Source organism: Amblyomma mixtum, chromosome 4, assembly GCF_055824585.1.
Source record: "Amblyomma mixtum isolate Tamu chromosome 4, ASM5582458v1, whole genome shotgun sequence".
Classification (NCBI taxonomy): domain Eukaryota; kingdom Metazoa; phylum Arthropoda; class Arachnida; order Ixodida; family Ixodidae; genus Amblyomma; species Amblyomma mixtum.
The window spans coordinates 102,617,524-102,632,770 of NC_143015.1; the positions used below are offsets into that span (position 1 = coordinate 102,617,524).

At 45.4% G+C, this 15,247-nt stretch overlaps 1 protein-coding gene across 1 annotated transcript in view; it reads right to left on the minus strand.

The window, feature by feature from the left end:
* The window catches only part of LOC149347645 (uncharacterized), a 47,894-nt gene that overhangs the window by 12,752 nt on the left and 19,895 nt on the right, over positions 1-15,247 (minus strand). Inside the window, exons 3-5 of the mRNA XM_089541620.1 lie at positions 12,021-12,187; positions 8,309-8,399; positions 5,926-6,067 (exon numbers count right to left, since the gene is read on the minus strand). Coding sequence (XP_089397746.1) covers positions 5,926-6,067; positions 8,309-8,399; positions 12,021-12,187 — 400 coding nt within the window. The remainder of the gene's footprint in view (positions 1-5,925; positions 6,068-8,308; positions 8,400-12,020; positions 12,188-15,247) is intronic.

A 15,247-nucleotide genomic window follows, 5' to 3' on the forward strand; every position in this document is an offset into this window, starting at 1 on the left:
TTACAAAAGATCTTGCAGGCGGTACGAACCGCGTCGGAGCTCTCCTAATATATGAGTGTGGCTTTTCGCGTGCGCAGACTATGAACGGTGCTAGCTCGAGTGTGCATGCATTTTCGTCGCGTTGGTTTGCACGTGGTTGAGCTCCGCCGTGCAGTCAAGAATGTCTTATTGTGATGAGTCGCGCGGTTCCAAGACGAGCAGTGGAGACGATGGTGTGTGGGGGGTTGGCTGGAGGGGAGAGAGGAATTTTCCTTTACACAGGTTTTGTGGTTCCGAGAAAAGTCCTCGAGCTGAAAGGTGGAGACAGGGAGGTGGAGGAACAGCGAAGCGCGTAGCTGCGCGCGAGGGAAAACAGGTTTGAGAAAGTGACAACCAAAAAGAAAAAATAGCGCTTCGCGGGGTGGGGGGTTAGCCCGCTACCTGGAAAAGGGCACGGCCGGGAGAACAGGTGGGGAGATATTGGACTTGAAGACTTGAAAGAGAGAGGGAAAGAGGCCAAAACACGTGAAAAGGGTTTGGAATTTTTGGAGAATGAGTCACATGGCCACAGGCAGTACAGAAAGCAATATCTACAAGAGACAAGTGGATGGGAAACACGGAAGCGTCAAAGTATTGCTACAAAGCTGCAGCAAAAGCCTGAAAATTTTGAAGTGAAAAACTTGGAGCTTCAAGATGCATTTCGCCAAAACGACTTGAGACACTCGCGTATTTTGTGGGGCCGTATGATGTGGCTTCTGTTAGTTCAAGATAGCTTAAAATGTTACCACATAATAACAAAAATATAAAGCAAAAAAAAATATCCAAGCAGAATGCGCGCTCTTTCATAGTTTCATGTACCGTACATGCGCCAAACAAGCTAGGTTAACATGCGTCTAACGCCAGTTGTCAGTCCATTTATTCAGTGGTCGTCGAAGAATCCTCAAATTGTTTGTTGGTGTGGAAGTTTCGCGCAAAAAAGCAAAAACAAACAAAGGCATGTTGAATTGTGGTTCGCAACTACTTTCGACGGTTTTCATCAATAAAGGTCATGTTCGAAAGAAAAAAAAAACTTGCGAGTAAATATGCAAGGACGTGAGCAAGAGCTATATTGCCCCCAATGCAAATTACGCAACAGAAGAATAAAATGGTCAAAAACAACAATTTCCAACACAACGATTTGCAGAAAAGGAAGGAAATAGCAAATCAGAAAATACGGGAAAGGCGCAATCACAGGGCACGACGTAGGGAAGCGTAGGAACCGCTTAGCACGTGTCCGCGTTCGTTTATGAAGCACCCGCCTAATATTTCACGAGCGCAACGCATAATTCGAAATTACGAGGCGACTGCTTCGTTTCTGGACGTTGCCAAAACTGAGCACAATTTCGGTTTAGCGAATGCACTTGCGCTAATCTATTACGTTTGTATCGCGATCTCCCTGAAGCAGACACCAGCTGCGCACTGCGGCAGTGAATTCCTAGAGCGAATAAAAAAAACTGATTTTTTTATTCCAAAAATTTAATAAAATGAAACTTATTTGATTTTTGTTGAAGGCACCTGTTCACAATTTTTGTTGAAGGCGTCTCGGGTGTAATCAGAACGTTAATTCTGATCAACAGGACTTCGATCGCAATTCTAAACGTATTATTGCTGCTCACTGCGCAACCAGAGTGCAGTTTTTCCAACGGAATCATGGGTAGCTTTGCTCACAAACTGCAAAAGTGTTCGCTTAAAATATAATAATAAATAAAACCAAATCTTTGAACTCGCATGTTTTAGCGCGTTCGAAAATTATGAACTGCCGATATGGTACTCGACAATAAAATTAATTTTGAACCCATTTTAATGGATGACACAATGTTTACCAACGTTTGCCAGTATACTTTGAACACTGGATAAGCGGTGGTAATCCTAGGCCAATATAGCCAGCTCCCGGAAATGGCATAGCCAATTCTGGCAAAGAGTGGAACAACACTGGCTAACATGGCCCATGATAGCCATGATTCGATGATGGCACAGCCAGCAATGGCAAACAGTGGGGCAATCCTGGCTAACCTGGCCCATGATAGCCAGGATCTAATGAGGGCTCAGCCAATACTGGTAAAGCGACGGACAACCAGGGCCATTGTTGGATGTGCTAAGGAGTGGCACAACCAATATCGGATGCTCACTGGCAACTCTGGGCCTAGTTAGGGCCACGCTTTGCCAGTGGATTTCCAATATTGGCCCGCCGTCGTGTGCTACCTGGGTATTAACGTTACAACTATGAATCCGTACCTCGCCGGGCTGTCGTCAGAATATTTTCAAGCTTCTCCGTTATTTTCAAGCTCCAATTTACAACTATTAATGTGCTCTCTGCGTTAAGGGAAAAGAATAAGGGAACAGAAGGTGGCCTCGCTGAAACATTTCTGCCTGCTTTCGGCTGTTAGAACACAGAACAAAACAGTGGCGGTAGTTGACCATCATCATCATCACCATCAGCCTGCCTCTCCCATGTTTCTCCAATTAACCCTGTCCTTTGCCAGTTGCGGCCACTGTATCCCCGCAAACTTCTTAATCTCATCCGCGCACCTAACTTTCTGCCGTCCTTTAATACGTTTGCATTCTCTTGGAATCCTCTCCGTTACCCTTAAGGCCTAGCGGTTAGATTGCCTTCGCATTACATGCCCTGCCCAAGCCCATTTCTTTCTCTTTATTTCAACTAGGATATCGTTAACCCGCGTGTGTGCCCTCAACCACTCCGCCCTCTTCCGATCTCTTAACGCTACACCTATTATTTTTCTTTCCATAGCTCGCTGCGTTGTACATAACTTAAGCTGAACTCTCTTAGCCTCCACGCTTCTGCCACATAGGTGAGTACCGGTAAGATACTGTTGTTGTATGCTTTTGTATACAAGCATGCAAGTCCGCCCAAGCTTTCAGGTTTTGAGTGAAAGCCTTGCAAAGCAGTTTTAAGTTTTAAAGCGAAAATTGTTTAGGAAAGACCACCTGCGGGCGATCAAGTGCATCAAAACTTTCACTCAATATTTTACAGTATGATAATCTATATACGATAACCAGTCACGGGGGCGCAAAAATGTCGGCGCGTTCCCGGGCGCCTCCTGGTCTGCTTGCAGTCTGCACCCATCATTTGCAGAAAGTATGAAAGCAGACGTGTCTATGCAAATGCCGCGGTACTAGCAGAAACTCCGCAAGTGGAAACAGGGACAGAACAGCGCTGATAGTGCTGTCTAGAGACTACAAAAAGCGCAAAAACAACATTAACGCCAATGTGGCGGTTTCCTTACAAAGGCCTCTACCAACACTGATTAACTATTGAGTGGAGATTGTAATCTTCGACAGCAGGGGAAGAAGTTCGTGGCGGTGCAAAAAGAGTGATTTAATATGGACGCCGAAACGGTATACTCTCATAGGTCGCTGAAAAATAGTTCACAAAATAGTTTGTGTTCCGCATCTACTCCCGAAGAAGTAGTCCTCCCGCACCCTTGAACCTATCGAAGTATTTTATATCATCGGCGTGCGGCGACATCTGGTTCTTAAGCTGCACATACCAATATAACCTTTGTTTATCTTAAGCAGACGCTGCTTTTTTTTTTTAACCGTTAGCAATATCGTCTCCCTGTACTCTGTTCCCGGTTATCAATGGCCGCACAAGTGAGCGGGGCGACATTGTTTGGCGCTATTGACTGCTTTGAAAGACTACCGTGGAGGGGTACAGCGGCTACCAACTCTCCTTCCGACCGATTTACTTATGTGAAGCCCGACACATGGATCCCTTGTCATGTCCACAGAGCTGCATATCAGGAACCGATGAGGCGCCCCTGCACGCCGTAACTTTCATGAAGTTGCCACGAAAGTCCTTGGCAACCATGACATCCATGTGTTTGCATCGGCTTGCATGTGAACTGGCTTCCATGTGCTTGCGACCAAATTGATAGATTACGCGAATTTCAAACTTCCGAATGCGGAGAGGCCATACGGAGAGGCGACTCCAAACTGGCCGCCCAATTTAGAGAGTCGAAATTTTGGTCTCTCCGACAATAGCTGAGCCCTACTTCTCCTTAATGTAGTAGTTGCATTAACTTCCGTTAGCACGCTACTCGCATACGTAAGGACGCATTCTCCAAAACGGTGTTTTTGCCGAGCCAAGGCAGCTCCCAGGCCGACGCCTCTCGCCTCAGTACAGCGAATCAGTCCGGACAGAAACAGACATCGCTACCGAGGCGACACCTACAGTATACCACCCCTGGTTTCCTTCCTCAATGGAGATAGGTTGAGAGCGTTTTGGTGACAATGAGCGGCGACGAGAGAAAGGGGATGAACGGATCGTGGTTGTGTGTGGATTTAAATACGAGGATGGACAAGCAGAACGCAGCAGCTGAGGTGGGCAGACAGGGGGCGAAGCGTCGGAACATTTGGCCGTACGGCGATGACAGTGGCGGGCCACATGCCCTCGGAATCGACAGGGCAAACAAACAGGGTGTCCGATCTGTGCCAAGGGTTGCAAAAATGCGGAAGTGTGTTTGTGTATGTGTGTGTGGGGGGGGGGGGGAGGGGGGGAGGAACCGGAGCCATTCGTAGAAACAGTCCTGTTCACGGGAGAGGCTCACTGGTTGGAAAAACCGGAACACTGAGTCTGCTAACATTTCTGCGTATGTCAAGGAGACGACGATTGTAGGGCGTGGTGACACCTGGAAGCAGCTTCAGTGTAGGTTAAGGAGAGCGACTTAAGGAGTTTGACAGGCAGCTGGAAGGGCTTCAGCGACTTTGGCTCGGAAGACCTGCTGCAACGACACCAGAGGAAAAATAGAGTCGAGATGCCAGGGCACTACAGAGACCGGACGTGCAACTTCCTCCCGAACGGACTGCTTGATATGGTTTAGTAGTGGCGTCAGTTCGGAGTGAAACGTCAGGGCCGCAAGAGGCTCCGGCTGCGAGAGCGGAGAACGACTGAGCAAAGCGTCTTTGGCGGAGTTCATTCTAGCTCTAGCATTGACTGATAACATCGACAATGGTCTTTGAAGTTTTGTCCAGGACCGATTGGAACTTATCATGGTCAATGTCATTTAGGATGTTGTTGATCTTGGCGCTCTCTGGCATAGCTTGCAGGCGCTTGTAGAGGTACACGACCTCTTCGGTATGACTGTGAAAGTTCCTCCGCGCGCAGCTTGCAGATGGCAGTGCGGTCGAAGACGTCGAAAACGCTCTTCTCGAAGACCACCCAAATGCTATATCGGCCATGTCCGCCACGTCCGTAATATTGAAAACAGTGCTCAATTTAGGGTAATCATCCGCTTTTTACGGGTGCTCACCCAAGGCACGAAGCTCCAGCGCAGAGGATGGGCGGCAGCTAGACACCGGGGCTGTGGCCCTGAGTCTTCAGGCATGGTTATTGCCAGGAGCATCGGCGGGAAAGTTTGCGAACGGGAGCATTCCGGTCCCTCAAGCAATTTTCAGTGTTCGTAATGAAGAAAACGGCGGATGTAATTCGCAGTGTCCAGCAACGGGCAGCTTAAAGGACAGCCAGTCCAAGCGCGGGCGGCCACGGCAACGCAGAGCCGCTTAATCGTTCTCATCTCCATCGGCCTGGACAACATAAGGCGCATCCGTCGTGGTTCGCTTCAAATTTTATGGAACTAATCATTTTTTAATTGTACTTCGACGCACGTAATGTCTGCCTTCCTGTGCAATCCATCGGCATAGAAAATACGGGCATATGTTCCCCAGATACTAAAAGAATAATTACGTAGAAAAGTTCAAGCACCAGGTGTATTGTCCTTCATAAATGTGAAGCGTGTGGAGGAGGATACAGAGCTATAGGTTCACAATACTCCGAGACGTACTAACAAACTCTCCCTCGGCCCCCCAATATAATTTTCCAGAAGGACTGCGCGTTTTTCGGAGTTGCCAAAGCCTGTACTTATTCATAACGCCACCGTGGGAACTCACCATTCCTCGCATGTTGTCGTTGGGCGGCCGAATCGGGTTTGGTGGGGAAGTCCAGTATAATCCGGGGGCATAAAGGGTCTGCTGGACTCGGTTGGGCTCGTCCGTCGTGTTACTCGTGCTCAGTCCCACGATGTCGGCAACTCTGCGGACGATGGCCAACCAATGAGTAGTCCCATAATCGAGTACAAAAGCCATTAAAGTTAAGGCTGCACTATTAATGGTGTAGAAAAGTAATCACGACACCGCTGTCACGAGCCAAACACTGCCAGCTTGGTGTCGCAGGTTGTTACAAAAAAGACCAAACGTAAGGGCCATGCAGTTATGTGTCTTCTTTTTGTCTGACTGTTGCATGCTCCTGACCTGCGCCGCAGTCTGATCAGAAGCACAAAAAATGCCGTATAGAAGCATGGTAGCTGGTAGAAAGGGTACTCAATTGGTTTTCTACCTAAGTATGTTCAGCCAGTGCGAGTTGGTCATGTCTTTTCCGGCGCAACATTGCAGTGGAATTTGAATCTGTAGTGTGAACCGAACGTCGCAGGGTGGCAAGCGCAGTACGGTGTGGCTATAAAAAAAAGTGAAAGACTTCGAGCTTTGTTTCGTGAATAAATGTGGGCAAAGGAAAGAAGGCAGCCTGAAGAAATCGATGAGATCATGATGGCTGGTGAAGTGATGACGCGCCTTCCTACTATAAAGCACAGGTTTGGGCCAACTGGCTTAATAGGGTGAGCAATCAACTGAAAGTGTGTAATTCAGGGCGACCCAAGGAAGCACTTTTAGATGAAACGAGGCGTTAACGTCATTGGGAAAAAATCACTGGTACAGCTGGGGAACTGGTACAGGAATCACATATTGAGGCTGGTGTCGTTATCAGAATCGTTCATTAGGGTTTTTTGAGGCCAAACGGCAGTTCCTGGTAAGTGCCTATACTTGTTATTGCTAAATTAAAAACATTCCGCTAACAGTTCTGAAAATTTAGTATACTCATGCTTAGGACACATAGAGCAGAGCTTTATTCTGGAATTAATGAATGCTGCGAAACCTGCGTACCACCATGATCCGGAGACCAATGAAGGAGTACATGAAAAGTAAGCATGGCACTTGGTCCCCAACATTGTAATATTTAGGGCGGGCATTTAGAGCATTATACTTTGGAGACACATTCTTAACATTTACCGCATTACGTGAGGCATTCAACGAGAATCTTCATGGAAATTCCTGGCAGGTATGTTGATGTCCACAATGCGCCAGCTCACATGTGTCCTTAAACTCAAGCTGCTCTCAGGGAATGCGACTTTATATCGCCCTAAAACCTAGCAGTGGAGTGAGCAACGTCTTTTGGACGACAGTGAAGTCAAATAGCCACAACAAGTCTTTTGTAGCTGCAAGAATTTTCCATTGGTTCAGAGCGGATCCAATCACTGCTGCAGAAGTGGCATATTATGCTGTTTGGTTAAGACGGTTTACGGTCAAAAACAAGTAAGCTCGAACGATTTGTTCCCATGGTCAGGTTCGATAACCCGTTGAAGCGTAATCACATGACTTATGTCAGTTTCAGCGTCTTGCCGGTGCACGTGGGTTAAGAAGAACGCAATAGTGGAATGCTGCTGATTAATTCGGGTCCATCCCACTTCCGGCCCGGGCTAAAAACAAATTGCTATGTATTGAGCATGAGCTTCTAAACTAAATAAACATAAGCTAAGGATCATTTTCAATTCTTTTTGTGATTTGTGACTGCTGAGGCTTTTTACTGCTCCTTAGAAGCGGTTTCATATTGCTAACTTTTTTAATTTTTCTTCGCCAGTTTGGACGACAGAGCTGCTCCTTTTATTGGGTTGCATTGGCCTATCCAAGTTGCACATGCAAGGGATTTTTACCCAGGCAACCTCTTCTGCATTATTTACCAATGCGATAGGTTCACAGGCCCCGTTCGCATGAAAAGCCGGCGTTCATCCGTTCCTTGTCACAAAAAGGCAGGTGACGCACCTGTCACGGTGGGCAGGTGGGCGACGGGTTATGGGCCTCGGTCTATCAAGCCCAACTGCTGGCTTTGTTTGGAGCATCCACCTACCGTGCAGCGGCGTATCGCTAAACAGCTTCCCCACTGCGCCAGTTGTGGTATAAGGACTCGATGCGATCTTTGAATCTTTGAAAGAACAGTACTTGTACGGTACGAAGCTATGATACTATCGCATGGTACTCTTGAGGGTAGGTTAAGCATTGTCTAAGTTTTATTCATCTGAAAGAGATAAAAATCTACGCGAGAACGGAACTCGCGTAAGATCTCCACGAGGAGCTCTTAACGTGCACTGACACCGCAAAGGACGAAACAGACAGGTTGCAACATCTCACCCAATGAAGTTCTTGACGTGTAACTCTGGTATACCTCGAGGGCCTACGGGCCAGACGGCAGCTGTGTGTAGGAACCGCCAATCTGGTGGTACGATGGGATTTTGTTTGCCACGAAATATGGTCCACTGAAAGAGACGAAGAAAATGAAAAAGTGAAATGCAAGGAGCGTGTGCGCATTTTCACGCCAGTTTCAGCGTCACCCTGCTTCTACTCGCATTTGCAAGAACTTTTCTCCATCATCATCATCATCAACAACCAAGAAAAGCCCACTGCAAGACAAAGGTCTGCCCCATATCCTTCCAATTCCCCTCTCCTGCGCTTGCTCCGTCCACATTATCGCCGTAACATCCCAATCTCACGCAACCACCCAACTTTCTGCCGCTCCGTGCAACGCTTGCCTTATCTTTTTATCTTGCCTGTTATCCGTTACCTTGTCTTCGCAGTACATGCTCCCCTCATGGTCATTTCCTCTTATTGATTTCAACTACGATATCATTAATGGTCAAACGTACATGGCAACCTTCCAAGGTGGAGTAGATTTCTAAAAAAGGAGTACTTATTCACTGGCATACACCCAAGCGCACCCATACGGCTTGAAAGGAAAGCTATATAGAGCTTCTACAGACACCCTGTAGTTGCTGGACGTCCCGCATAGCTCATGGTAGCATATCCAACAATTCTGGACAAAAGCACTTTTGATCGGGAAACCTTTTATTGAGCACAATTTTTTTTCACATCATGAAAGGTTCCACTACAGCAATCAATACATCCGCAAATGACCCAACGGCAGTCTTGAATTTTTTTCCATTAGCGTTTTTTCTGTCGTCAAAAACGTTCCTCGTTGGTTTTCTATCGTTGTGTTAACTGTCCAATACCATCGAGAAAACACTTTAAAAAAAATATTTGCGCAATGTAAGAAGAATGGACCATTGCCTTGAATGTTACCGCAGAAGTATCCTACTTTTCAATTTTCGAAATTTTTGTCCGAAATTGTTGAACATGGAGCGACTGCTCCAGTGAAGCGGTGCGCCCGACATCGAAACACTAACTAGGACGAATTTTTATTTAGCTACAAAGTTTCTGTAGAAGCAGTATAGCTTGCTTTTGAAGCCGCATTGCGGTGGTCGGATAGACGCCAATGAGTAGTTACTCCCTTATTAGGATATCATTAAGTCATGTTTGTTTCCTGATCCATCCCAGTCGAAAAAACGAAAGAACCGGGTCAGAAATGAGACAGAATATTTTGCTGTTTGGTCACAACGATAAATTTTGTTTTTGTTTTGCTGTATCTTTTGTAGCCCAGTAATTCCTTTTCTGTGACACTTTTCTGTCGACTGTAGTTCCATAGTACATTTCTGCAGTAAGTACACAAAATTCTGCTGTTTCTATAAAAATTTTTGTTCTTGCTACAAATTTCAGTCAAAAACTTCGCGGAAAATCTGTAGCGACAGCAGAAATCTTACGTTGCGTTTTCGACCTGGAGTCTTCTCTCTTCCTGTCTATGAACCTCGCACCTATCATTTATTGCGCAGCTCGGCCGCGCTGTCTTTAACTGCATTTGAAGCCTCGTCGTTACGTCAAGGTTTGCGCCTTTTAGCCGAAGTGCTGGCAAGATACAGCTGTTGTATACTTTCTTCTTGGAAGATACTGGTAAGCTGCTATTCATGACCGGAGAGCGCTATCAGTGCACTCCAATCCATTCTTTTTCTTGTTATATTTCTCCAGTGGCTGGATTTAGTGGTTACTACACGCCCTAAGTAGATGCAGTCTCGGACAACTTCCAAAGCGTCTGACTACAGTAAGCTATTCAGGTTTCCCGGGACTATTGGCGATTATATATTTATTCATATTAACATGAAGATCTAGACATTCTTGTCAGCATGGGGTCGATAAAAGTGAAATCATGTTTTCCCGCTTCGCACCTTTCCTCACAGGGAGTTTATAACTTTCCCCATCAAAGCCTATAGTTGCGCTGCAGCCGCTCTAAACTTTACATATGCCTCTTCACTCTTCACAACCTCCTCACTCAGTGCGCAAATAACCGCTCATCTTTGAACTGAGTCATTCTTTCAAGCTATGAAAGCTACATATAACGGATTATACTCTAATAATTGATCATCTTAATAATGGTGTTGATTGGATTTAATGTTGCGTGCTTTAGGGAAGCCATTGCGGTCCTCCCATTCACTGAAGTCTCGGTCGCATTTATTTTTTTAGCGATTCTTGTTGTAAATGCCTTGCTGAAATCGCACGTAACGAAGCTTGTTTATAAAATTATTTTGGTCCATTTTACCGCGCGGATTCACTCAGTGAAAGCAAAGGAAACATTCCGGAATATGGAGTTGTTTCTAGGCTTATAATTCTAGTTCGTGTTCGGTAACCATCCTTTTCCAACTGATAATATCAACGCTGTTTCCAGCCGTATTACGGACAAAAAGGTACAAACTTGTAAAGAATGAAAATAAAAATTTGGATCGACCATCAGCTAACCTGATGCGAGCATCGTGCGTAGGCAGTGGTTTTTTTACCCGAATGCTTTTATGATGATATTTCTTTCATATGAAACTCCTGGTTGGCGTTGTGATAATCAAAGCACTGGTAGAATTGTCATACAAGTTATTTTTCACGCCTAATTCCAGTGCTCTAAGTTACGCATATTATATACAGTACACAGGCCCCTTCCTATGTTTACATTCACGTACAGTGTACGCATTTTAAGGAGCCATGGAAGCCGGGGAACACAAATCTGAACGTCAAACAACCACCGATTTACTTTTTAAAACTGACTGCGACGTAGGTGCGCATGCGAAATACGTGCGGGCCTTACTCATGGCAGTTTCACAGACGATGTAAACGGCAGGTGGCGCGACGCAGTTTCTGCCTTTCCACTTGGGTGCAAGTGCCGCGAAACCGGTTTGACTCCTTTCCACTAGGCTGCAGCAGGCGCGCTAACCTCCGTTCTACATTGCTGGAGCTGGCGTGCACCGGTTTCTTTTAAGGTTTTTTAATGGCTCATGCTCGCGGTGTCCGTCCGTGCGCTGGAATCGTGCCAACTGTGGCCTCTCCTCCGCACAGCGGCGCAACCTCATCCCCTCCTTAGCAACCGGCGCGCCGGTGGGGGCGCAGCTGTGCATAGCAGCCGTGACGTCACACAGCGGTAGAACGAGCCCGCGCGCGTCGTCGATGGCAGAGCACCGCCGCTCCTTCGCCAGACATCTCGTTGCAGTCGAGTGAGTGAGACGCGTGGCTCCGAAGCGGCCCAGTGATTCTGCGCTAAGCGGTTCGGGGAAGCAGTAGTAGGTTGACCGCAAGGCTTTCGCCAAGAACACTTTAGAATTTCCAAAGTGTCTTCGGTATTTTTTTTTTTTGACATGGCTGCCTCGAAGCACGTTTTACAATTCCACCATGACACACATAACGGCTTTTTCGCTAGTGAGATTTCCCGCTCTCCCCTTTGCGTTTCTTATTTGCTCTTCCATTTCCTCTAAATGTGAAGCAGGATAAACATCTCTCCACAAGCGACCTGCCAATCACGGCAAACACGACGCCGTTTTCTCTAGTGGCCCATCTAGTGCTAGCGGAGTCCACATACCTACCCTGGCAGCTGGCAAGCGAACGGCTTCAACCGCAGAGAAGACTGCTTTTACGCCAGCGAGGCATATAGTGATAGCGCAACAAAAAAAAAGGTTGCCTTGAAAATCGGCAACGTTTATCGTCGCTGCGTGGAAAAAATACGAGCCAGATACTTGCGTTGTAGGTCAGGCCGGCCTGATGGTCTGCTCTGGTGTCCCTAATTATTGTATTGATGATAGCGAATCCGTTAAAGACAGAAGTATTGAGCGATCCTAATAATGGCTGGCGTACAAAGTTATGTAGGCTGTCGCGTATTTTTAGGGGTTCCCAGAAGCTCGCACTGCAAGGAAAAAATATATATGTAGATAAAATGAAATGTATAAAATATAAACTATTAATTACGAGTGATCCCACAATGTCTCGTGCAATAGTCTAAAAACTTCGCCTCTAATAAGGACCTTTTCGATGTAAACCGCTATTTTTAAACGGTTTAACGTCCTAGAGCGATTCAGGTTATGGGGGACGCCGTGGACAAATTGGCTCTTAGGCGCAAAATACTAGAGAAGGTTTATTGCGGAATGTCTGATTTGTATAAAGGCCACTGAAAATGAGACCTTAGCGTGACAGCATTGCTTATTATGTTTACATGCTACCGACAATATACAGGTTGTTTCGCCTAAGACTACACAATTTTTAAAAATAAGCTTTCTTAGTTAGCAGAGCGCTTTTCTCGGCATAGCATTGACAGAAGTGCATAGTACATCAAAATACAGATAAGAAGTGGTAACTGGCATGATCATTAACTGATATTACATAGTTAACTTTCCAACTATTACTCTTAGGTTCCTTAATTACTAAGATGCGTGTAACCCACCGTAAGTAGTATCAATATCAATTTTTAGAACTTCAAAAGCTCTGTTACACTCAGTGCTGTGGCCCAGCAAATTTTGGCTATTTCCACGAGTTACGTGCACCGGAGAGGTTCCTTTGACTGGAAGCTTCTCGAAAGCACAGGTATTTTTGTGCGATGCTGCTAAAATTTGTTGGACTACAGCGCCAAAGGTAAACGTATTTTCTACATTATAAATACTGATATGGATATTAAATACGGTGATCTACACGCCTCTCAAAAATTAATGAGTTTAACAGTAATAGCTAAAATTTCCCGTCGTTTTCTTTTCTTGTGTCCCTGTTCCTGCGCTGTTTTTTCTCAAGCTAAAATGATACCTATTCAATATTAGGTAAAGGGCCTGCTCGTTAGTACGTCTTAGCTGTATTCTTATGTTCGCTGACGTCGCTGACAATACTAGAAGAAAATAGTGGTCTTCAGACCAAAAAGCCTTTTTTTTAGAAATAACGTGAAATCTTAGGTGAAACACCTTCTTAGGTTTACATGCATTTTTCACCATTGTCTCCCCAACTGTGCACGTCTAATAATGTGATCCACCGTCCATCAGAAAAGTACCTTATTTTGGACCAAATCAGTGCCCTATGCTGATGCAGATTTTAATCGCAGGCGTGCGTGAAATGTGAACTAAGCGTTGAAAATCAGAAGTAAATTGAACTAAAAAATTGATGGCGTAAATATATATCAGACACTCGGGGAATTGTTTTTTTTGTTCGCCCTACGTGGTCACTTGTCCCATTTGAATACTTTACCGAGACTGGTCAATATTACCATTATGGCATTGTTTGGTGCTATCTTCATCGGTTAAAATGCAACCGTTTTATATGTCACTTTAATTCACCTGGCTGCTCTTATTCCACATTGTATATGCTGTCGCAGAAGAAATTCGCTCCTATTTTCTCTTCACTTCGTTCACCAGCGATATTATTTGTATTCTGTCATAAGCATGAAGTCAAGAAAGGTCCATAAAATAGTGAAAAGGAAACGAATAAAACCAACAAGTAAGGGTTCAGAAGACCGAAGAGAAAAAAACAAGCATGCTTGTGTAGAAACAGTCCAAACCAGACCAATGATCATACAACTACACAAAGTGCACAGGAAGCACAAAAGCAGGCAGGCAGGTACGCGAAAAACAAAATAAAAGCCTGAAACGAACGAAACCAACAAACAAAAAGGAAGCAGGCACATCAACATATAAAAAGACATAGAGAGAAAAAAGCAACGAAGAAAATAATGTGACAAATAGTGAAGACAACATGCCACCATCATGCATATACAAACACGAATATGGAATGAACAAAACAGACGACCAGTCAGAAGCAATAAAACTATTTGCTAAACTACAAGCACAGAAATCAATATTAACCAGAAAGGTGAGTTAAACGCGGCTTATCAAAATCGCGATATTCAGGAAAGGCAAGCGTTCTTGATCGTTTAAGCCTCGACTCCTCTCACGCCTCCTTAATCTCTTGGTGCAGGGTAGGATCCCGGAGACCAAAGACCAAAGATCGCTGTCGCACTTACGCTATTACTACTAACAAGCCCTATATACGAGCGCAGCTTGGGAACAGCGGGGGCCCTCTTCACAGGGATCGAGTTTGAAGCTTCAGAGAAGTTTAGAAGCGATACTGCTGCGTTCCGCCTAATATTACAAAGCCTTGCTGCAAGACATTGCAATTTTTTTTTGTGCAATGCGTGGCCAGATATTTGGGGATGTTTCACGGCGCGTTTGTTGTGAAAGCACTCACACGCTCGGCAACGCCGACCAAGAATATTGGGATCTTTGGATCATGTGCGGTTGCCTAGCAAGATCGACACAACGGTAAGTTAAAAAAGAAATCACACCAATATCCACGAATGGGTGTCGAATCCACAGCGGCGCGAACAGATCAGCTTCACAGGCCGCTGCGTGAGAGCACTTGATGAAGGTTAAGCTCAAGTGCGTGAGAGCACTTGAACCTTGATCGGAGGAGCTTAGCCTGAGTCTAATATGCCAGGCGTGCCGACGACCCAGCAAAGCGAAACCATGAGCTAATCAGGCTAAGCACACGCTTGCGCACGTCTACCCAGTTTACGTTAAACCATATATATATATATATATATATATATATATATATATATATATATATATATATATATATAAGTTGGGGAAGTCACATTGAAAAACTTAACAGATTTATTAAACGTTTCGACCAGGGACTGGTCTTTTTCAAGAATGATCATACAGTGCATGGAAGGGTCTTCTTATAGCAGTGAACATGGCACACACAGGGCTTGAAAAAGAAAAATGAGAAAAAATCAAAGGGGAAAGAGGAAGACAGCCGAGACACGAAAAGTTGCGCCAGCAAAGGCGCCGCCGTGAAAGAGGTGAAAGAGGGTGGTGGGCCTGGGCGGGCACGCGACTAGTTAAGGGGAAAAAAAAAGAGCGTAGGGGTGGTTAACAAAAGAAGGCAAGTGCCTGCCAATTGTGTGCGTATGTATCGCCTCTAGCCA